Raw genomic sequence first — 24,049 nt, 5'->3', positions numbered from 1 at the left:
TATCATGTTTTCATTATTTGCACAGAAACAAAGTCCACTGCACTGACTGATATCAGAAGTTAAAGGTCAAAGGTGACTGAAGAAGTGATTCTGCTGAAGCTGAAGAAAGAGGAGAGACGATTGAGCCGAGGAGACTTGTGAGAAAGAAAAGAGGATTTAAAAAAAAACATGACAAAGAGGAAGAAATATTTCACAACAGTCTAGAGAGAAAAGCTAAAGACAAGAAAAAGAGGCACGAAAGTGAACAAAGCGAGAATAGTGGTGGTTTTTATCGGTTTGGACAGAAGGAAGAAAAAGTGACTGACAAGGAAAAATCAATTGAACATTATCATTCCTTCCAGGAAACACTGAAAGAACATCTAGCTGCTGTCCTACAGAAAGATTCAAGGTAAAATCCTGCAGCTATTTTATTTCCTCAAACAGAGACACTTCCTATTAAGAGTTTGTACAATTTTTCTGACTTTAAATCATTAATATACAGAATGGTGACAAATTTAAAAATCCTGAACCTTTGACCCTCTAGCAGTAAGGTGGTATGTAGCCTGCAGGTCCCCTGGGGCATCAAACTCATTTTATGGAGAACACAAGAAGGACCAGAAAAAAACCTGTGGAGAAGCAGTTTGTGCCTGTCCCGGGGTTTTTCTGTGATTATGTATTTGATTCCTTTAAATATATTTGAGTTTGTGTTTTATTATTCTACTGTTTGAAGCTCTGAATTTTTGGATTCCTGTTTCTATTTCTTTATTATTCTAATGTTGAGCCTGATTTCTGTTTCTACCTCTTTTTGTTTTCTAGTAAGGTTTCTGTTTTGGCAGCACTTGTTTCAGTTTATGTTTTCATTGTTTTGCACAGGAAGCGACGCTCTAACTTTGAGTTTCTAACACTGAGATGAAACTCTGGGGGAACCATGGTTCTTACCATGGTTTATATTTTACTATGATTTTTACCATGGTTTTATTTTACCATGGTTTTTCCAAAGCATGGTTTTTTTTTTTAACCATGGTCTTTCCTAACCATGACTTTACCATGGTTTTTACAAAATATGGTTTTCTTAATTAAATCTATAGCTCCATTAATCTGTTTCACAAAACTGTAGTGCAATAATACATACATCAAACAATGAATAGGCTAATTCTAATGCAATAGCAAATGTAATTAAAAATCCTACTTCATACTTCCATCTAGCTACCAAAAAAAGCCACATAAGAATAATCAAAAACCAGAGAATCATTAAATCTTTATATAATTTATATTTTTATTAATAAATGTAATTCAGTCTTCATTTCCTGGGATTGCAGGTCCAGCTCCAACTCTATATGTGTAAGAAACAGGAACAGGAAGAGTGACAGATATTCAAGATTAATTGCAAAAAACCAAAACAACAATGATATTGCATGCAAACTGAATGTGTGCGTGTGTTCACTGTTGAAAGTAATGTTAAATACACTTAAACTTACCGGATATTTTTGAAATTCTTGCTTTCCTCATTAAGCTTGTTCCTGGCGGCTCCCCTCAGCAGTTTTATGTCGGTGTTGGGAAATTTCTGCAGAGTTTAATCTGCAAAGTAATGTGACAAATAAATCTCAAGTGTTTACAAACTGTAAAAGACATGACAACATTCTAAACACATCCAGTACCAGTCAAAAGTGTTAGCGTTGAGAAGAAGTTATTTTATGTTATAACAAACAAACAAATGTAACAACCCATATTCCAGCCAATCACTGACAAGACGGTTGGGAGTCAGAAACTTACTCCCATCCTTTGGCTGGAACCTGGTTTGTTATATTGTGGTGCACAGCCTATGCCCATTGTGTTTGTTTGACGTTTATTGCCCTTGTGTTGTCTCCCAAGACCAGATTTGTGTGTATTTCAGTGCATTCTGGAGACAAGCAGCTAGCGGATCAAGAGGAGATGCCTGTGATCACATTGAAACCATGCAGGAACTCATGTCGCACCTTTAATGACATCTTTGCACACTCCTGGCATTCTCTCAGTCAGCTTCATGACAGAGCCGCCTAAAATTAGTTTCCAAGTCTTGAAGGAGTTACCAGAGGTGCAGAGCACTTTTCCTTCATTCTGCAGTTCAAATCCCAATCCATCTCATTTGAGTTTGGTTGTGGTGATTTTGGAGACCAGGTTATCTGACACAGCAGATCAATTATTTTTCTTGGACAAATATCCCTTACATAGCCTGGAGGTGTAGGATCATTATCCTGTTGTTGAAAAACAAATGATGGTCCCACTGAGTGCAAACCAGTTGAAATGGCCATGCATAATGCTGTGGATGGCATGTTGGTTAGGTTTGCCTTGGATTTTAAATAAATAACCAACAGTGTCACCAACAAAGTATCCCCATATCATCACACCTCCTCCACCATGAGTGGGAAACACACATGTAAAAACCACCTGCTCACCTTTTGTCCACCCTACAAAGACACGGTGCAAGGAAACAAAAATCTGAAATTTGGACTCAGACCAAAGGACATTCCTTCTGTTTCGTGGCCCAAGCTTTACATTGCAGAGGCAACAGTTAATTAGCACTGTACAGTACTACCATATTAGTAATTAGCTTAACTAAGTCACAACCCTTCCAGTGGACCTCATGAGACCTTCGTGCAGACAAAAATATGAATGGCAGTGAATGAGGAGAAAAATACTATCTTTTGGTCTCTTTTGAGTTGTGACAACAATTAAAAATCAGCTAATAATTTAAAACATACATTTTCAGTCAAGAAAGTCAAATCTGTGGTGAAACTGTGGTGAAACTGCAAATATTTTTTGAAAATATGTAATTAGATATGTCATTCAATGATGAGTCACATCATTTCTAAATATGTAATAAATATGTAATTTCACACTTTGCATGTTTGACATCATAGTGTTTGCTCTCTTCCTGCAGCCTGCATCAGATCCTGCAGCTATGCCGAATGAGAGCCACAGGATCTGTTGGAAGCTGCAGAAAGTGAGCAATTCTTTCCAACCATTGTTTCTGCATGAAAGGGCAGCAAAACAGCAATAACTATGTGATGTCATCTTAGCATGGTAAATAAAGACAAAAGAAGACTAGACTTACCACTGCATCTATTTGTTGCATCAACTCTGCCAGGGTCTGTCCCCACATTTCCTTTCTTTTCCTTGAAGATCTTGATAAAGCACTGTATGTAGGTTGTTGGTGACTATTCTATTGAACTCCACAAACACCTACAACACACAGCGAAAAACATGTTACTAAACAGGGTTGGGGCAGTGTGGACAAATACATTTACAATCCATATGAAGACATGGTATAGGTTGTTGCGGAGTAAAACATCCATGTTTTAGGCAACAGTGTTTTAGCAACTGTCCTTTTTTGTCTGCAGAAAACAGGTACTGCTTACAGGTCCAATGCATCTGCAACAAATATTTTTAAAGGAGATTATACGTAAGTAGGATGACTGCATTTCATTATAGGGTGAACTATTCCTTTAAGATGAAATGTCCTCCAGATATAGGCTACTGGTATCTTACCTCTAGTGCACTATTTCCTCTGAAACTGCTGGTAATTTAAACCTTTGCCTCTTATAAAGTTCACTGTCTGTGTTATGGTGCTTGTGACACGTTCTGTCTTCAGGACTTTGCTGCACAGCGTTTCCTCATCTGTGTCAAGCTCAAGGCCCGCTGGCCACATCTGTCCCGCAGGTCTTGAGTTTGACTTGAGTTTCTCTGTATAATTCCTGCGACAGGCTGGTGGAACAGCCTGTCGCAGGAATTATACAGTAAAAAGGAATTATACAGAGATAAAGACAAAAATTTGCACCCAGGAGGACTTTAGAACCATCAATTAAACTTACCCCACACAATCTTGCCCCAAGGAAAACCTTTATCCCAAAAAAAATACAACCAAAGCCATAATCCTAAGAACACAGTGTGCACAGGAGCAGAATACATGTGAAAATAATTAAAACAGGTGAGGAAATAAAAGGAAAGATAAAGATGGGAAGTAAAATTAAAATGGGACACAAAAGAAGATTAACATTTAAAGTGAAACGTGAAGTGACCAAAAAACAAAATGCTAAACACAAAAACAAGAATGCACATTAAACAAGATGACAAAGAAACCACAGAAGGTCAAAGGAACGAACAATGAAATGAGACAGAGGGAAATATCTCAATAAAAGATACATGAGGGGATAACAATGAAACCAAAGCAGCAACTAAACTCCCAATTTAACACAATAGTGATTAAATAAAAATCTAACCAGAATCCATCCATATAAATAACAGAAACTCCAACTCAAATCTACACTGCTCAAAACACTTAAAGGAACATTATGAAAACGCATCGGATCTCAATGGGAAAAAAATCATGCCCAATATCTATACTGATATGGACTGGGTAATGTGTTAGGAATGAAAGGATCCTGCATTAATTGATGGAAATTAAAATGACCAACCCACAGAGGGCTGAATTAAAAAACACCCAGAAAATCAAAGCGAAAAAATTATGCAGCAAGCGAGGCCATTTTCCTTCTCGACCTGAGGAGCTGAACACCTTCTATGCCCGCTTTGAGGAGCACAGTAAACTGGAGTTTCTGGACAGCTGTCCTTTTCAGATCCCTCAGGCTGATGTGTGTGACTAATTTAAAAAAGACACATGGAAAGCTCCCAGGTTGTGCTCTCAAAGCATGAGCTCAACCTGTCCCTCCTCTTATCTGCAGTCCCCTCATGCTTCAAGAAGACCACTATCATCCCTGTCCTGAAAAAACAAAATGTGTGCGGCCATAACGACTATCGCCCAGTAGCACTCACGCCCATCACTATGAAGTGCTATCATCAAAGCTCACATCACATCTTCACTGCCTGCTACACTCAACCCCACTCAGTTTGCCTATGGGCCAAACAGATCCGCAGACGATGCAATAGCACTGGCTCTGCACACCGCCCTTTCCCACCTGGACCGTAAATCCAGATGCTGTTTGTTGACTACAGCTCCGCTTTCAACACCATAATTCCATCCAAGCTTATCATGAAGCTTCGGGATCTGGGCATCAGTGTCTCCTTATGTAACTGGATCCTGTACTTCCTGACAGGAGCACCACAGGTGGTGCGGATTGTCAGAGTCATGTCATCTATACTGACGCTCAGCACCGGTGCCCCCCAGGGTTGTGTGCTCAGACCCCTGCTGTACACCCTGTTCACCCATGAGCGTACAGCCACAATGGGGACCATCAACACCATTGTTAAATTTGCTGATGACACCACCATCATCGGCTGCATTTCAGATGGAGACGAATCTGCTTACAGAGCAGAGGTGAGAGCCTGGCGTCATGGTGTCAGGACAACAACCTGCTGCTCAGTGTCAGCAAGACCAAGGAGCTCATCGTGGACTACAAGAGACTGCAGGGAGGAGGACACGCCCCTATTCACATCGAGGGGACAGAGGTGGAGCGAGTCTTCAGGTTCTTGGGGATCAACATCAGCGAGGATCTGAGCTGGTCGGCTCTTCTTTCTGCGGAGGCTCAGGAGGTTTGGTGTGGACTCCACAATAGTCACTAACTTCTATCGATGTACCATCGAGAGTATTCTGTCTGGCTGTATCACCACCTGGTACAAGTAGTGCTCTGGATCGCAAAGCTCTACGGAGGGTGGTCAGATCAGCTCGATGTACTAACAGGTCTGAATTGCCAGCTGTCCAGGACCTTTACAGACAGCACTGTAGGAGGAAGGCCCAGTGGATCCTCCCTGATCCCAGCCACCCCAGCTATTCACTCTCCTGCCATCAGCATCCAGACTCAGACCAGCAGACTGAGGGACAATTTTGACCTGCAAGCCATCAGACTACTGAACTGCTGAAATACTGGACTGTTTGCACTACAGCCGATACAGTATTTTTTTAGTACTCCACATTTTACTTCTATATTTATTCTATCTCTCTAGTCTTTTTTTAATATAATTTACTGTATTGATTTAAGTGTTAGTTATTGTACAGTATTGCTTTGTTTTTGTTTTTATGTGAAATATTGAGGCCTGAGCCTAAGAATTTCATTGCTGGTAGTGATATGCATTGTTACCTGTATATGACAATAATAATAATAATAATAATAATAATAATTATTATTATTATTATTATTATTATTATTATTATTATTATTATTATTATTATTATTATTATTATTATTATTAACTGGCGGCATCAGATGGACCAAAACATAATGTCCCAGAGGTGTTCTGTTGGATTTAGTCAGCCAGTCAGTGGTGTCAGTTCCTTCATCCTCCAGAAACTGCTTACTTTTGCCAAATGAGGCCAGGCGTTGTCGTACACCAGGAAGAACTCAGGACCCACTGCACCAGCTTAGGGTCTGGCAATACCTGATTGTAGCATCTCTCTAGTGTGTGTGGCTATAATGGGAGGAGGCTAACCTGAGTTCTTTTAAACATCCCAAGAATTTGGGGTTTCTCTAATAAACTTAACTGAATTTCCCTCGTGTGTGTACAATTATTCACTTTATAAATGGTGGGCTCATTTACATTCGGTGACTTACCAACCGTGGATTCTCACACTGTACCAGCTAATTACCATGCATCTCTGCAACTCCTTTCCCTCTGCTACTTAACTGACCAGGTCAATGTCCCACAGGTTTAACTGAGTTGATGCTAAACTCTGATTAAAAAGTGTTCCTTTAATTTTTTGAGCAGTGTGACAGAAATAGTCAGGGTACATTTGTTTTGCTGACTCTTGGTCAGATTGGTGATGGTGTTTGTTCTGTCCATGGGGTGAACCAAGCAGTATTCAGTCTGCTGCTTCATGTCACAGATGATTCTGTCAGTTTGACAAAGGAAAATGTTTCATATCTGAAACCAGAGAAGTTCTCAATATTCACTTTGAACCAAACTGTGTTTGAGTGTTTTTTTTTATTATTTTGTAAGCCTCCAGATCTGTGACATCACAGCTTTAGGAATTTAAAATGTGATGTTTCAATTAAAAATAAATAAATAAAGTTAACATCAACCCACTGCTGCCTCACAGCAAGAAGGTTCGATTCCACCTTGGCCGGTGTCTTTCTGTGTGGAGCTTGCATGTTTCCTCCGGGTACTCCGGTTTCTTCCCACAGTCCCAAGACGTGCAGTTACTGGGATTAGGTTAATCTGTGATTCTAAATTGCCCGTAGGTATGAATGTGAGTGTGCATGGTTGTCTGTCGCTCTGTGTTAGCCTTGCGACAGGCTGGTACAGGGTGTACAGGGTGTACCCCGCCTCTCGCCCCCATGGCAGCTGGGATAGGTTCCAGCCCCCCCCTGACTGATGGAAGAAAATGGATGGATGGATGGAACATCAACCCATTAACCAAAGCATCTGAAACTCTCTTTATCTGTCACCCACAGCTCCTCCTCCTCTTCCTCCAGACCCTCAGACCTCCAGACAAGATTCACATTAGACCTTTGAGTCCTCGCTCTGTTGGTTATTCAGTCCATCTGTTGATCAGCTGATCAGTTTTATTTGATCACTTGATTGATTCTTCGGAGGAAAATGACCACCAACTCACCGAAAGACAAGTGAGTGAAACAAACAAAAAATATTTTCACATTTATGGACAAAGCACTGAGATAAAATGATCAATATAATAATCAGCAATGATCAAGATGATTCGTTCTTTGAAGGAGGCTTCACTGTTGTTGATGAGTTATTACAAATTTCGTAATCAATACAACAAATGTTACAGATGATCAGAAGTTCTTAAACTTTTAATATTTCATTAAAAAAAAAAAAACTTGTAATCAAACACGTGAACAGGAACAGGTTTAACTCGTATGATCAGTTTTTTTTAACCAAAAATCTGTTTTTAGTTAGTTTAGGTTTTAGTTTCTCATCTTTAAATGTTTTCATAAGTTTGAAATTGTTGACGTTTGTGAACTGAGTGAAAAGTGGCTGCAGTGTAAAGATAAGCAACGACTGCAGCACAAAGATAAACTGATTGCCTAGAACACACCCTGCACACACACTGAAAACACACACATACAGAAAACACAAAATATTCAGCAGAAACTGTTGTATATAAATATGGATATTGCACACATACAATACCAGTCAAAAGTTTAGGCACACTTACCCAGAATTCATATGAATGGGTAAGTGCAGACCTGAGGATTGCAGATGCTACCAAAGTGTTGTAGAAGGTCCTTTACAAGGTCTTTGGGCCTTTTCATGCAAGACATCTGTGTTATGTGACCAGTTCAGTTTGTTGGTGGTATTTGTAGATTAATACAATCTCAATCCCCACTCCTCAAATGTTCACTGGTGTAAACTGTGTCATTTTGCAGTTTCCCTTTTCTTGCATGTCATTCTGACTGTAAACACAATAGCTGAAATTTTTTTGAATGAATTCTGATAAAATTTCGTAGGGGTGTAGGATGGGGTCATTGTATCTCTTAAAACTTGGCTCACATACACCAAGGTGTTCAAGGTCAATTTAATGATTTATTGGTCTAAAGTGTAGTGTGTATTCTCAACATGTAAAAAGTACTGTACTATTGTAATTCATTATTATCAGGCTGTCCTAAAAGCTCTCTGAAAAGCCTTCAGCTGATCCAAAATGCTGCAGCTAGAGTACTGACAGGGACTAGAAAGAGAGAGCAGATTTCTCCCATATTGGCATCTCTTCATTGGCTCCCTCTTAAATCCAGAATTTAAAATAATTCTCCTCACATACAAGGTCTTGAATAATCAGGCCCCATCTTATCTCATAGTCCCATATCACCCAATAGAGGACTTCGCTCTCAGACTGCTGGCTTACTTGTGGTTCCTAGGATACTTAAGAGTAGAATGGGAGGCAGAGCCTTCAGCTTTCAGGCCCCTCTTCTGTGGAACCAGCTCCCAGCTTGGATTCGGGAGACAGACACCCTCTCTATTTTTAAGATTAGGCTCAAAACTTTCCTTTTTGATAAAGCTTATAGTTAACACTGGATCATGTGACCCTGAACCCTCCTTTAGTTATGCTGCAATAGGCCTAGGCTGCTGGGGGGTTCCTATGGTAAATGCACTAGTTCTTATCTCTGTCTCTCTTCCACAGTGTGTCTTTTGTCCTGTCTCTCTCCCCTCAGCCCCAACAGATGAATGCCCCTCCCTGAGCCTGGTTCTGCCTGTTAAAAGGGAGTTTTTCCTTCCCACTGTCACCAAGTGCTGCTCGTAGGGGGTCATTTTTGACTGTTGGGTTTTCTCTGTAATTATTGTAGGGTCTTTACTTTGCAATATAAAGCGCCTTGAGGCGACTGTTTGTTGTGATTTGGCCCTGTAAAAATAAAAGAATTGCTATACCATTATGAAATATTGTTTTTAAGAAACTTAGTTGCTTGAAGATTTTTTTTATTTTTAGTCGTGCACTTATTCTATTACTTTTATTGATCTCAGGAAATATCAATGTTCACCCCAGTCCATGTAGTAACTTTAACATTGCAAATAATTCTTCACCATCAATGGACCTTTCTTATGATGACTTCTGCTCTCATGCATATTAATGCAAGAAATCTATCTAAAATGGCCCAGCTCTAGACCTGTGCAAATCTACTGTCTAACCTGATTTGCATTTGTCCGGGTGCCCTCTTTATCAGCAAGGTGGGTTAACCAGGGGTGGAGGAGTTTCCATCTTTGCAAAGGAGCATTTGCAATGCTCTGTTGTTCTGGAAAAATCTATTCCAAACAATGTGATTTATTGGTTTTGAAAGTACAGCTGTCACAAAACTTTTCTTTGTCAATAGCAGGTTGTTATCACCCCCCCTCTGCTCCAAGCTGTTCCCTGCGATCTTTAAGTACCTCCTTGGCCCCATTCACTCAATCTGAATTTCTCTTGCTAGGTGATTTGGGATATGTTGAACCCACCTGATTCAGTTACTGAACAAATTGATTCTTTAAATCTGTGTCAACGCATATCCCAACCAAGTCGATATGATTCTACGAAGACAGCTAAGCCCTCTTTAATTGATGTGATTTTTACTAACTATCCACATATGTATCACTCTGGTGTCTTTTGTAGTGATATAAGTGATCACTGCTTTATTGCTTGCATTTGCAAATAGAGTGTTAGGTCTGTTGGGCGCATTACTCAGAAAGTCTTAAAACCTTTAATGACCAAGACTTTTTACATGACTTGGCAAAAGTTCATTGGGGCAGAATTGGCCTTGACCCTGCAGTGGAGGAAGCATAGTCTTTGTTTAGACACTACCTTGAAATAGTGATTGATCACCATGCTCCTATAAATCGACTATGGAGAAAAGACCAGAGTCATCCTTGGTTCTCTCGTGAGTTTTCAATCATACTGCAGCAAAAAAATGCTGCGTGGCTAAAGCACAGCAAACGGGGCAAGAGAATAATTGGCTTGTTTATTGTCACCTTTGCAGCAACACAAGTAACGCATCAATCAAAGTCTATTTATTTCAAAGATCAGCCTCTGATCCGCAGCTATTTTGGAAAATGGCAAAGCAATTGGAGAATAAGACTTCAGCTTCTTTTTACAAAGGTTTACTGTGTTTCTGCTTCCGTATCTGCAAGTTTAAATAATAGTTCACAACTCTTGAACTCACCTAAACAGGGTCTATTTTTACTTAGTTTCAATCCAGCCTTCATCCCATTCTTCAGAAAATGTTTTTTCAACACTTGTTCTTCACAATATTTATTCATAAAGACTCCGAGAACCAAGTCTCGTTTTGGCTCCATGGTGTTTGTGTTTGCTGCTCAGAATAACTGGAACTTGTTTCAGAAAACATTGAGACGGTCTACGTTTGTTTTAGTTCCCATTAATATGAGTCATTTGAAGCTTTTTATGGATAATGAAGATGATGTGGGTGTTTATTACTTAGCGTGGGTACTGTGATTTTATGATTATTGTTTTTTATGTTTTGTGTATTGTTTTGTTTATGCATTGTTCTGTATTTTTAGTTTGATTCTCCCTATCCCCTTTCCCTTAAAAGGCTTTGCCTTCTGCCAGGCTACAGTTACTTATTCTTAATTTGTTTGCCTGGTTAAATAAAGTTTTGTAATTAAATTAAATTAAGTTTGAAATGGAGTCACTGTACCTCTGGGCACACATGTGGTGGAGGTTCATTGAGTGGGGGCACCACAGAGGTGCAGAAAATTAACAAAGAACTGCTACTTTAAAAAGTCATTACCTTAAACTGGTTAGATCCTGTTTTTTCAACCTTAAACTGATAGTCAGCTGATACACCAGCAGAAAACCTTTATTACTCTGACAGTTTTCTGCAGATACAGATCTAAACTCAGGTCTGTTGAATTCACTGAAATATCTATATCAACCTATATCTGTTATTAATGTTTTCCCACTTTTCACATCTGCCTCTGACTCTTTGTGTTTCACAATGAAAGCTTCAGAATAACATCTTATTTTGAAAATGTCTTTCTGCAGGTATTTCGGGGTATGGCTGATTTTCTTCATGCTTGGTTTGGGAACACTGCTGCCGTGGAACTTCTTCATGACTGCCACCAAGGTGCGACATCGCTTCCTGTTTCCACTTGCGTGCTATTTTTTTCTTCAAAACAAAACAAAAAAAGATGCCATACTTTGGACTTAAATGTATTTGTGGAAGTCTTCTTACTGCAGATTTATGCTCTGTCTATTTCTCAGTACTTTACCAGCCGTCTGAAGGATTCTTCATCGATTATTTCTTCAGCCAATCAGACGGAGGCAGCTGGTGATGGTCGCACTGTACTTGAGGCCATATTCAACAACGTGATGACGCTCTGTGCGATGTTACCACTGCTGATCTGCGCGTGTCTCAACTCCTTCCTGCTCTCACTGTAAGCAAAATACCACTCTACTGACACCAGCGAAGAAGAGTGTCTGTCTGTCTTTTTAATCAGAAACTTTTTCCCAATCACTTTAAGAGAAAAAAATTAAGGAAATATTAAATGTGTTTCTCTGTGTCAGCATCCCTGTTTCTGAGCAGCTTCTCTCTGAATCGATCCTTTCCTTCTTCCCCTGTCAGAATCTCGCAGCGTCTGCGTGTGATGGGCAGTCTCATCGCGATCATGCTCATCTTCATCATCACCGCTGTCCTTGTGAAAGTTCCTCTAGAGCCCTTCACCTTCTTCTCTTGTACCATGGTGAAGATCATCATCATCAACTGTGAGTCTGCCATTTGTTTACTTGTTTATTCAGCCTTTGGGGCTGTGCTGCAGGGCAGTCTGTTAATCTGTTTGTTTGTTCAGCCTTTGGGGCTGTGCTGCAGGGCAGTCTGTTCGGGATGGCTGGATTGCTCCCGACTTCATATACGACTCCCATCATGAGCGGTCAGGGACTCGCTGGGACCTTCGCTGCCTTTGCCATGATCTGCGCCATAGCAAGTCTGATCAGTATCCTATCAAAACCTCAATAATACACCATGATAGTTTCCAGTTACTACACAGAAATAAAACGCTTGGCATTTATATGTTTCTTTCCTTCTTTTCTGGCCACAGGTGGTTCTGAGCTTCAGGATGCAGCGTTTGGATATTTCATCACAGCCTGTGCTGTTATTTTTTTGTCCATTCTCTCCTACATCCTGCTGCCTAAACTGGTAAGTCACACATTTATTTATCAATAAACAGTGTGGCAGGCAGAACGTGGACCCAAAGACAATTTATATAACAGGTAATGAGGGAACTGGGAGCAGGTGGGGAACACAGCAACACAAGACACAGATCAGGAAGAGAGAGACAACAGAACTGGGAAACATGACTAACTTGACACAAAAAGACAAAACGCTAAACCAGACATGGAAAATCAAGGGAGGCTGGAATAAACAAGGACTCAAGGAATAAAACACAAACAAACCAAGAACAGAACTACGTGTGAAACTAAAACCTGAAAACATAAAGAAACAAACCAGGAAATGATGCTGCAAGAAAATACAAAACAAAGGACTCTCAAGGAAACCGAAAACCCACAGACCATGACATTTATTCCTTCTCACACATACCTGAGATATACAGAGGTCCCGGGCCACAGACACATCACACATACAGGAGCCGCCCAGCCATGAAGCTACTGGGCACACAGTTTTTAATGCTCATGAAGTTACTGAGTCAGCAGAGTGTTGACTTTTACACACTGTGTGCCTCAGCGCTTGAAGAGCCCGCTCTGTAACTTTCTGTGATCTGACACTTCATGGCTGAATCACACTGGACCAGAGAACCGATGACATCACTGAGTTTAGCAGCGTGGGAAAGTGGAAGTGACGTGAAGAACGGCCCAAACACCCAGGAATGCAGGCAGGCAAGCAAATACAGATGTTTCTTACAGAACTTTGGCATAGGCTTAATTTCTGAGGGTCAAATGGAATAACTTCAATTTGTGGATTTAGAAGTAAAAATTTAGCTCTTTAGGTCTTTTACACATAAATATCAGCAGTTCTGACGGCTGCTGCATGACTCAGCGACTGTGGGAAGGCTGTAATCTTTTTTCTCTAATGGCTAAAATTTTTATTTGGGAAGAAATTCATGGAGTCATTACTAGTTAAGGTAAAAAGGACTACTCTCAGCAGAGCTCTGACTCTTTGTCAGCCTGGCTGCAGTGCTAAAAAGAAACCTGGGATTGTTTCTGACCTGAACCCTTATTCAGCTGTAACCTGACAGGACAAAATGTAGGAGACAGAAAGTGAAGATAAAAATGTGGAGAAACAGCTCAGACACAGTTTACTGATGGACCGTCTATCAGAGACCCAGATAGCAGCAGACTCTGGGTCAGTTTGGACCCAATAAAAACTGTCTGTGCAGCAGTTTGTGAGCATTTCTTTTCTTCAGCGATTCAATAAACCCTGAATGTCCTGCTGGGCTGTAACAGCCTCATTTTTATAGAGGATTTCATTATTTCTGCCATTACTGAATTAAAACTCTGCTTTAATGTTCCCACTGTGAGCGTTTCTAATATAATGTCAGCGTCACTGAGTTCCTGTTAAAGGTCAGAGGTCAGAAATTTATAATGAATGAGAGTTTGATGCGTGAAGCAAACACATTAATAGAAATGTGTCAGCTGTTACGGAGCCGTCTTCGTGCTGCTCACATACATCTGACATGTTTCAGGATCATTTTGGGACAACGAGACATTTGAAATCAGGAAAGTAAACCTGAAAAAGAAGAAGAAGAATACATTTTATTTGTAAGCACCATTCAAGACACCCAAACACTTTACAGAGGTCAAAACACAGAGAATACATAAAATCACAAGATAAATTAAATGGCCAATGTAACTAAAGTGAGTGATACCAAATACACAGGACAAAGACTAAAAAATAAAACAGGAAATACAGCTAACACAGACGAGACTAAGGCATATGAACTTGACACAGAGACAGAAGACGAACAGTACGAAGACAGGACTGACACAACACAGGAGACACTAAGGACAAAAGCAGAGACAAGACTGGGACTGATTGGAAACACAAAAGGGAATTAACAACCTGTCAACCAAAAAAGAAAGAGAGACTCGTGGACCATGACAGAAACATAACCTGCTGCTGACCAGATGATGTGCTCAGCATAAGTTACCTTGGTGATCTAGCCAGGTAAACAGAAAACAGAAAACTGACTTCAAGCTCAGTCTGGCTCCGTATTTACTTCCTTCTGATCTCCAAAATCCAAACTCCAGAATCTGTCCAGACCTCAGTTGGCCCCGTTTCAACATAGTTTTCATGGTGGCATGAGTGAGAATTTAATACATTTTATTTTGTTTGTGTTTTCAGGAGTTTTTCCAGTTTTATCAGGAGAGAAACCGGAAGCAGATCTCTGAGGATCCGAATTCAATCAGCCTGGTGAACAGAGGTGCAAAACAAACAGAACTCCATGTTTGTCTACATGTTGTTTCTACATGTTATTGTCTGACTGATGACTCATCATTACAGACTGCAGTTCCATCTTATCAAAACTAAAGTGTGTGTCCTAAAGCTTTTTTAAGCAGTTTAAGTTCTGTCATTTTTTAAAAATATAGATTAAACAATTCCCTGGTGGCAGGGCTCCTGGGGTGGATGAGATTCGCCCTGAGTTCCTGAAGGCTCTGGATGTTGTAGAGCTGTCTTGGTTGACATGCCTCTGCAACATCACATGGAGATCTGGGGCAGTGCCACTGGATTGGCAGACTGGGGTGCCAATCCCTCCATTCCCCCATCTTAAAGATGGGGAACTGGGGGACAGTTGAAGGGTGTCCTTCAACTGTCGGGGTATCACACTCCTCAGTCTCCCCGATAAGGTCTATGCCAGGGTGCTGGACAGGAGGGTCCATCCAATAGTCGAACTTCGGATTCAAGAGGAGCAATGTGGTTTTCGTCCTGGTCATGGAACACTGCACCAACTCTTTATCCTCAAGGATTTTCGAGTGTGCATGGGAGTTTGCCTATCCAGTCTTCATGTGTACTGTGGACTTGGAGAAAGCATTCCCTAACTGTTGAGGGTGCTGCAGGAGTATGAAGTGCCTGGCCCATTGTTGCCAGCCAGTCAGTCCCTGGACAACTGTAGCGAGAGCTTCGTCCAGCAGTAAGACTCATTTCCCGTGGCTGTTGGACTCTGTCAGGGCTGCACTTTGTCATTGATTCTGTTCATAATTTTTATGGGCAATTTCTAGGCATAGCCAAGTGGTGGAAGGCTTTGGTGTTCACTTTGGTGGCCTCAGAATCTCATCACTGCTTTTTGCGTATGATGTGGTCCTGTTGGCCTCATCAGGTGTGGCCTCCAGCTCGCAGTGGAACAGTTTGCAGCCGAGTGTGACGCGGCTGGCATGAGAATTAGCACCTCTAAGTCTGAGGCCATGGTCCTCAGCCAGAAAAGGTGCCCACTCTGGGTCAAGGACAAGTTGCTGCCCCAGGTGGAGGAGTTTAAGTATCTTGGGGTCTTGTTCACGAAGGAGCAGGAGATTGACAGATGGATTGTGGCTGCATCTGTAGGAATACAGACGCTTTACTGGTCTGGATGAGGAGTGCAGTCATTTGGAGTGGGCTCAGAATAGAGCTGCTGCTCTTCCCCATCCAGTTGAGGTGAGAAGAAAGAGAGCAACAGTATCTTGCCCAAGCATACTTTGACATGTAGACTGGAGTAGACAGGAACTGAACAACCAACCTTCCAATTAGTAGGTAAGCTCCTCTACCTGCTGGGCTACACGCCACACTGGACATATTATATCTCTCAGCTGGCTTTGGAATGACTCAGTGTCCTCCCGGATGAGCTGGAGGAGGTGGCTGGGGAGCAGGAGGTCTGGGCTTCTCTGCTTAGGCTGCTGTCCTGTGACCCAGCCCAGGATAAGTGATGGATAGATGGATGGATGGATGGATGGATGGATGGATGTCCTCACTGTGATACAGACTCTGCTGGTGGAATACATTTTACATGTGCAGCTTCTTACTGAAACCACTGAATGAAGCCCAGCTGTAAAGATACAGCAGCTCAAACTGTACTTTGCATTGTCACCATGTATTCATTTGGTGATGCAGAAAATGTCTAAATGATTGATTCTAATCTGCTGCTGAGTCTCTTTGACACTGCTGGAAACACAGAACACACACCAAGAATATCTGTTCAATCAGTCACATTCATTTCACTTTTGTCACTGCTCATAAGCCAGTAACTAAATGGACCCACAATGCAGAACCCAAAAACAGCTCTGCAGCGAACAGCCTTTATTTAATACAAGATTAGGCAATATGCACTGGGTTGTGTCAGACAGTGAGCAGGGAAGGTCCAGGGAACAGGGAGCCACTAGGAGGAGAGAGAGGGGAAATTAAAGTCTGTTCAACTATATTTCCTAAGCAATGTAGATGATCAGAAATGTCTCTGGCTTACTTGGTCTCTGGGAGGTGGTTGCTGGGAGAGGGGGAAACTGGGTGCTGTGAGAGTCTGGAGTTTAACAAGCGTCGGAGGGCGAGCAGGCAGGCATGAGGGTGATGAACAGTTGGAAGTCCAGGTGGCGAGTGATCCAAACAGGTAAGATAAGAATAGTGACACTCAGTGATGACACGGAGGGTGAGGACATGGAGGCTCTTCAGCTGATGGGGAGGATTTCCTGGAATAAGGAAAAAAATGGGTAAGCACTAGAAACAAGGTCGCAGAGAGAGAGTAAAGGTTGGCCTGATTACCACTGTGGAACACAGACTATCTGGGGGAGAATGGATGGCACCACTGGTCCTTAAGTACTGGAGCTGGATGAGGAGAATGAGCAGCCGAAGAGCAGGAACCAAAACTCCACCCTACTGGGAGGGTGGATTATTTTTGCTACTACTGGATAAAAATGAGTAGTGAGAATTACAGAAAAACTACTTTAATATTTCCAGTTTAATTGTTTCTAATCTGATCTAAGATCAGCTTCACTGATAGGTGACAGCTCTCTGACAGCCACAGCAGAGATGTTTCACTGAGTTACTGTTAAAGGTCAGAGTTCAGTCATAGTTTCATATTTAGCTGAAAACATTCAGAGCAGCTTTCAAAGTCTGTAATGAATGTAAAGTTTTACCAATAAAGGCAAACATGTAGAATGATATAATGTCTCATAACGAATGCTTTATAGGTTTTAAATATTTCAGTACAGTTTTGGGAGGATGAGACTAGGAGGAAGGAATAGGGCCCTGTTATCATGGTGTTCTGAATCCTGTTATTTGTGTAGTTTTTTTGTCATTCACCCTGATTTTTATGTTGTTTTGTTGTCGTTTATCCTGTTGTTTATGTTGTTGTTGTTGTTTATGTATAGATGCAGCAGATGATCAGATGAAGTCTCAGGACATCTCCATGGTGAAAATCTTTAAAAAGGTCAGATACACTGGCATTATCTTGTTGATCAGAAAACAATCAATAATCAATTATAACTACAGTGAAGATGATCAGTGCCTGACTGAAATGTTTCTATTGCGGCAGTAACAAACCTATCAGTTCAGCATAAATCAGAATCAATAATTTATCATTAATAAATAAATCTATGGTTTTGTTTTTTTATGGCATTTGTGACTTCCTGCGCGACAATCTGCAGTTTTGTGCTTTAAATAAGTGTCTGACCTTTGACCTTTGACCCTCAGATCTGGATCTTGGCACTGTCAGTCTGTTTTACCTTCACCGTCACAATTGGCACCTTTCCCGCCATCACCGCCGACACCAAATCCACACTTGCTGAAGGCGGCTCCTGGGGTCAGTCAACACCTCATGTCCTGTCTGAGCAACGAATAGTGTTAACCTTCCTTCTTCGGTGGTGTTTGCTCCACCTTTAGCTGTGTGTGATTGGTAGCTGCCTCATGTGATTTTTCTTGTTCTACTGTTACATGCAAGCATTCAAATGAGTGTTTGATTTACAGACCAGTACTTCATCCCTGTCAGCTGCTTCCTGCTCTTTAACCTGTGTGACTGGAGTGGGCGGAGCTTAACAGCCATCTGTATGTGGGTGAGTTTGATTTCTGTCAGCAATTCAATGATAAACATCCAATAGCAGCCTCAAACAGGTCCCCCTCTGCTTTGCACAATCTGTCTCCACACACCTCATACAGTCCACTGCATTGTGCAGCTGATAATGGGATACTTACGCTGGATGGCATTACCTTGGCCTCCAGTAACACTGTGCAGAATCTTGGAGTCATTTTTGTCCTTCAATGCACATATTAAACAAATATGTAGGACTGCTTTTATGCATTTGTGCAATATTTCTAAAATTAGAAGCATCCTGTCTCAACGTGATGCTGAAAAGCTAATTCATGCATTTATTACCTCTAGGCTGGACTATTGTAATTCATTATTATCAGGCTGTCCTAAAAGCTCCCTGAAAAGCCTTCGGCTGATCCAAAACGCTGCAGCTAGAGTACTGACAGGGACTAGAAAGAGAGAGCAGATTTCTCCCATATTGGCTTCTCTTCATTGGCTCCCTGTTAAATCCAGAATTCAATTTAAAATCCTTCTCCTCACATGATGAATTGATGAGTCATCGTCTGCTTCCAGCCAGGAAAAGACAGTGCAATACTTCCTGTGGCCATCGGGTGTCGTCTGGTCTTCATCCCTCTCTTCATGCTGTGCAACGTTCAGCCTCGTGCCTACCTGCCAGTCATTTTCCATCATGACTGCTTCTTTATCCTCTACATGATCCTCTTCGCCTTCAGTAATGGGTACCTGGCAAGCCTCTGTATGTGCTACGGTCCAAAGTAAGAATCTTGCTGACAGTAAACACTCCAGTGCATTAAAGTTACCCTTGATTTATAGATACTAAACCAGTAGTTTGTGTTATGGCTGGGTCCAAAAGAGCCTCCCGTGAACCCACCACCTGCAGGAGGGCTGTAGGGTCCAGTGCTTTATGGATCAGGCACCAGTCGAAGGTGGAGGTGATCTGATCTCTTGGTGCCAAATCTGTCATGGTCCCGGGCTTGTTCCCCAGCATTTTTGAGTTTTGGACTCAGTGGTTTGGTTTATTTAATTGTTCTGAGACTCTTGGTTTACGTTATGGTTACATTGTTTATATGTTTCCCTTTGAGTGTATTTAATGACATCCTGTTCCTAGTGCTTTAGCTTGCTTCTCCCTCTGCGTTCCTTCCTCCTGTATCTGGCCTCCTGTGTTGTGTTCATTCAGGTGTCTGTTTTCTCGGTGTGCCTGTCTTCCTGTGGGCTGTCATGTCTGCATTCCCGTCTCCTTGTTCAGTGTTTCTTGTTTTACTTTGTCAGTCCTTCCTCTCTTCCCGGTCTCATCCACTGTGATTTTAGTTCAGCAGTGTGTTTCCCAGCTATCTCCACCTTCCCTAGTCACCCTCTTCTGTATTTATTGTCTCCCCTTGTCCTTTGTCTGATTGCCATTTTTTTAAATAATGTTTTGCATTTCATGTCAGCATGTAATGTGGCTGCATCCCTGGCTGCTCCAGTCTGCATGCCAAAGTATCCTTGGGCAAGATACTGCCCATTCGGGGTCAAGGAGGAGCTGCTGTGGGCAGTGACCAAAATAATGAGATGGGGGACATCTGGGCTCAGCCTCAGAGATAGGGTGAGGAGCTTGGTCATTCAGTTGGAGCTCAGAGTAGAGAGTTGCTCAGCTGCTCCTCCATGTGGAAAGGAGCCAACTGAGGTGGTTCATCACCTGAACAGGACACCTCCGAGGTGAGGTGTCCAACTGGGCGGAGACCCTGAGGCAGAGCCAGGACATGCTGGAAAGATGGTATCTCTCAGCTGGTTTGGGAACACCTCAGTGTCCCTCCAGAGGAGCTGGAGGAGGTGCCTGAGAGTCTGCTTAGACTGCTGTGATCAGTATTATATCTTCAGACCTAATATTATATTATATTATATTATATTATATTATATTATATTATATTATATTATATTATATTATATTATATTATATTATATTATATTATATTATATTATATTATATTATATTATATTATATTATATTATATTATAGGGCGGCATGGTGGTTAGCACTGTTGCCTCACATCTAGGAGGTCCTGGTTCGAATGTGTGGAGTTTCCATTCTCCCCATGTCTGCATGGATTTCCTCCCACAGTTTAAAACATGCAGTTACTGGGGTTAGGTTAACTGGTCACTCTAAATTGCCCAAAGGTGTGAATGTGAGTGTGAATGGTCATCTGTCTCTCTGTGTTGGCCCTGCAACAGGCTGGTGACCTGTACAGGGCGTACCCTGCCTCTCGCAACCCTGAAAAGGATAAGTGGATGGATGGATGGATGGATGGATGGATGGATGGACGGACGGACGGACGGATGGATGGATAATCTTATTCTAATACATTTCTCTGGTTGTTCGACAGGAATGTTCTTCCTCATGAGGCAGAAACAGCTGGAGCCATCATGGCGTTCTTTCTCTCTCTGGGCTTGGCTTCAGGAGCTGCTCTCTCCTTCCTTGTTAGAATTCTGGTCTAACTGGGAAAATATCAGGGAACAAACACTTTTACTGCAGGAAAACTGAAAATCAAAAGGAGCTGTGTGCGCTGGTTTGATTGGGAGAAAACCTTCACTCGGTGGTTGACAGCTCTTGTAGCTCAACAGCATCATCTTCATCATCTTCTATTTTGTCCTGATGGAGGTGCTGCAGGATGCTCTTCACTATTTATTGCACAAACATGAACATTATTTGTATGGATTCATTAGAGACATTTAATGAAGTTTAACGGGTTAAAAGATCTTTGACTTTCACGTTCATCTTCTTCACGGAGGTCTTAGAGCTTTAGCATCAGGGATTTCCACAGAAACTGGGTTTAGTTGAGTTGAGAGGTTTTATTGTTATTTCAGATATTTACAAGTACATAATGAAGTACATAATGAAACAAAACAATGTTCCTCCAGGGACCAGCATGCAGCATAGAACAATTGTGTTGTCCAGATTGCAGGGTTTTAATGAAAGAAGACTAACTTGTGATCATTTGAATGAAAGGGTTTCTCTACTGACATTAATGAGAAATTACTTGATTCACACACTCATGTAAGTAATCAGATTACACTGAAATAATAAAAAACAAAATATAGTTTACCAGTGAAAACTGCAAAGTAATAATTTGACAGTAAAGTATTAAAAGGAACCACAACGTCATTGATTTAGCTCACTCTGTTTTTATCATGTTAATGTTGTAATGAGGAAAAGCTGTGGGTTTAATGTGGATCCTAATAAATTAAAATTGCACTGTGTATCTGTGGAAGTCTTTATAATTAAAAAAAACAAATTATAAAATAAAGGACAATAATAAAACCGTTTTTGGGGTGAGCTCATGTGTCAAAAATGAGAGCTGAAATAAACAGACTTAAGCACGACTGAAAGGTCTACCGAGCTCACCCCGTCAGTGAATGCATCCTTTAATTACTCTGGCACATATTTTCCAGTTTTCAGCTTCTTTACTGTCTCTTCCGTGGCGCTGCTTATGGAGTAAATGATAATGATTCTCTTCACATATGTTTCGAATGAAATGGGTCAAATGTCAAAATAATGTTGATTATACTTTCCACACAAAACATTTCAAACTGAAGTCTGTCAAAGGTCAAAGTGTACATTACAGCAGCTGCTTCCTGTTCGGAGAGCTTTAACATGAATGCTTAGTGATCATTTTGAATACATGGTCATGGTCGGGCACATGGTTCTCTGCCGGTTCTTGTTCCTAGTCTCACCTGTCTGATCGCATCACCTGCTGAACTTTTCATTTCATGTTAGAATTTATTTGATTGAAAAATGAAAAACCTTCACAGAAAACTTGTTCTGGATTTATTGGTTTGTTTTTCCTTCTGTCTGTCATCGCCTTTTAGTCTTCATCCCTCCGGGTTATCGATATGTCTTTTAATTATTTCCTGTTTTACTTTGAAGTTGACTTTTCTCATGTGTCATGTTTTGGTTTTACTTCCTCTTCTGTTTCTCTTGTTTGACCCGAGTCTGATTGATGCGGCTGTTTCTCTGTATATTTATTCTTTGTGTGCTGTTGGACCCATTTTCAGTGTTATGCAGTTTATGAGCTTTTTTACTGCTTTATGGGACAGTAACTGGAATAGAATCCACCTCATTGCTGATGAAGAACTGCTGTGGAAGTACTTTTATAACATCTTTAGAGTAAAATGCAGAAACAGTCCTTGGATTTCTCCTCAGCTGTCCAGTCTCCTCAAAGAAAGAGAAGCTGCCTGGGATCAAGCCAGAAATATTAAATCTAAGGTAGACTAGCGCAGACTTTCTCATTGGTTAGTTTTAATCTATAAATCTCTGCTTGGGCTGGTTCCTTCTTATCTGTGTGTACGTGTGTAAAAATCACAACCAGTATAGACTTCATCTCGTAATGTGATGCAAATGCTTGTCCCCAGAGTCAGAATGGAATTAGGGGAAAAAAGGCTTTCAAATACACTGCTTCTGTTTCCTGGAGCTGAGATTGTCAGAAGTAGTTACGATGGTGGAGTTTGAGTCCATTTCAAAGGAGCGAGAGAACAGGTTTTATGGTCAATGTGACTGCTTTTAATGTTTAATCTTGTAATAATCTGTTATTGCACATGATTTGCATGATTATGTTCACTTGTCTGTACAGAATATTAGTTGTATTTGTTTCTTTAATTGTTAAATTGTTATGTGTTGTATTTGTTGTAACTTCTGCTGGCCTCTTGGCCAGGTCTCTCTTGAAAAAAGAGATTTTAAGCTCAATGAGACTTTTACCAGGCTGAGGGAGAGAGGAAAAACCTCTTTGGAGAGGCAAAAAGTGAAGAAAAAACACCCTAAATATGTTTAGAACTACAAATGAACTTTAATAACTTTAATGCTTTGCCTAGACCCACATTACATAGATGAATTTTGTCCCGTATTGTTTAATGTTAGAATATCAAATTTAGAGGGGCATTACGACCATCAACGACCTTTACATTGATGGAGTTTTTACATCCTTCCCAGTTTTGATGGAGAAGTTCAAGTTAGCCACTAATTTCGTTTCTTCCAAATCAGACATTTTGTACATCACCTTTTTCCTCACTTTCCCGGTTGCCCTCCTGAGTCTATGCTCGACCGACTTTTTGCTTGTGAACCAGCTCAAAGGAGATTGATTTCCATGATTTACACCATCATCAGCTCTCCAACTGCTGGCCTAACAAATGCCCTTAAACTCACCTGGGAGCATGACCTGGCAGTGTCCATCTCTGATGAACAGTGGTCTCTTGTACTAAATAGGGTTTACTCATCTTCTATTTGCGATAGACACTGGCTGCTGCAATTTAAAGTGCTTCACAAACTCCATCTAACTAACGCCAGGCTAGCCTGATGCGTGCGCCAGATGTGGTCACTCACCAACAAATCATTTACACATGTTCTGGTCATGTCCTAAACTTTCAGCCTTTTGGTCAGATATTTTCATTACACTTGGTCGGGCACTGGGGATTACTTTAGATTTGGATCCCTCTCTTGCTATTTTTGGAGTTTCCTTCGGCCCCCCCGATCCCATCTTCAAAGCAGCGCGTAGTGGCCTTTTGCACCCTGCTGGCCAGGCGTGCAGTTCTTCTAAAATGGAAATGTTCCTCTCCCCCCACCCACAACTGGTGGCTTCGTGAGATCCTGAATTGCATTAAGCTAGAGAAGCTTAACCAGAAACAACATTTCTGTCACAAGGTAGAAGCTTCAATC

The 24,049-nt window shown here is 41.2% G+C and overlaps 1 protein-coding gene and 1 long non-coding RNA gene across 2 annotated transcripts; one reads left to right on the top strand and one right to left on the bottom strand.

The window, feature by feature from the left end:
- The first annotated feature begins 67 nt into the window (after positions 1-67).
- LOC115789572 (equilibrative nucleoside transporter 1-like) lies at positions 68-22,156 on the top strand. Its single transcript, XM_030743049.1, has 13 exons — positions 68-388; positions 7,362-7,532; positions 11,393-11,474; positions 11,612-11,784; positions 11,973-12,112; positions 12,196-12,330; positions 12,445-12,542; positions 14,706-14,784; positions 17,693-17,751; positions 18,015-18,123; positions 18,288-18,373; positions 18,922-19,121; positions 20,727-22,156. Exons 2-13 carry the CDS (start codon positions 7,507-7,509, stop codon positions 20,836-20,838), a joined length of 1,299 nt encoding a protein of 432 aa, XP_030598909.1. The 5' UTR covers positions 68-388; positions 7,362-7,506; the 3' UTR covers positions 20,839-22,156.
- LOC115789693 (uncharacterized) lies at positions 1,241-3,173 on the bottom strand. Its single transcript, XR_004020717.1, has 3 exons — positions 3,074-3,173; positions 1,458-1,557; positions 1,241-1,312 (listed from the first exon to the last, which is right to left on the bottom strand). It is a non-coding gene; the product is annotated as an uncharacterized LOC115789693 (long non-coding RNA).
- Positions 22,157-24,049: the final 1,893 nt, after the last annotated feature.

The sequence above is a fragment of the Archocentrus centrarchus genome, chromosome 1 (assembly GCF_007364275.1).
Source record: "Archocentrus centrarchus isolate MPI-CPG fArcCen1 chromosome 1, fArcCen1, whole genome shotgun sequence".
NCBI classification, from domain to species: domain Eukaryota; kingdom Metazoa; phylum Chordata; class Actinopteri; order Cichliformes; family Cichlidae; genus Archocentrus; species Archocentrus centrarchus.
Note: the sequence above shows the minus strand (reverse complement) of the source record. Positions and strands in the feature narration are given on the sequence as shown.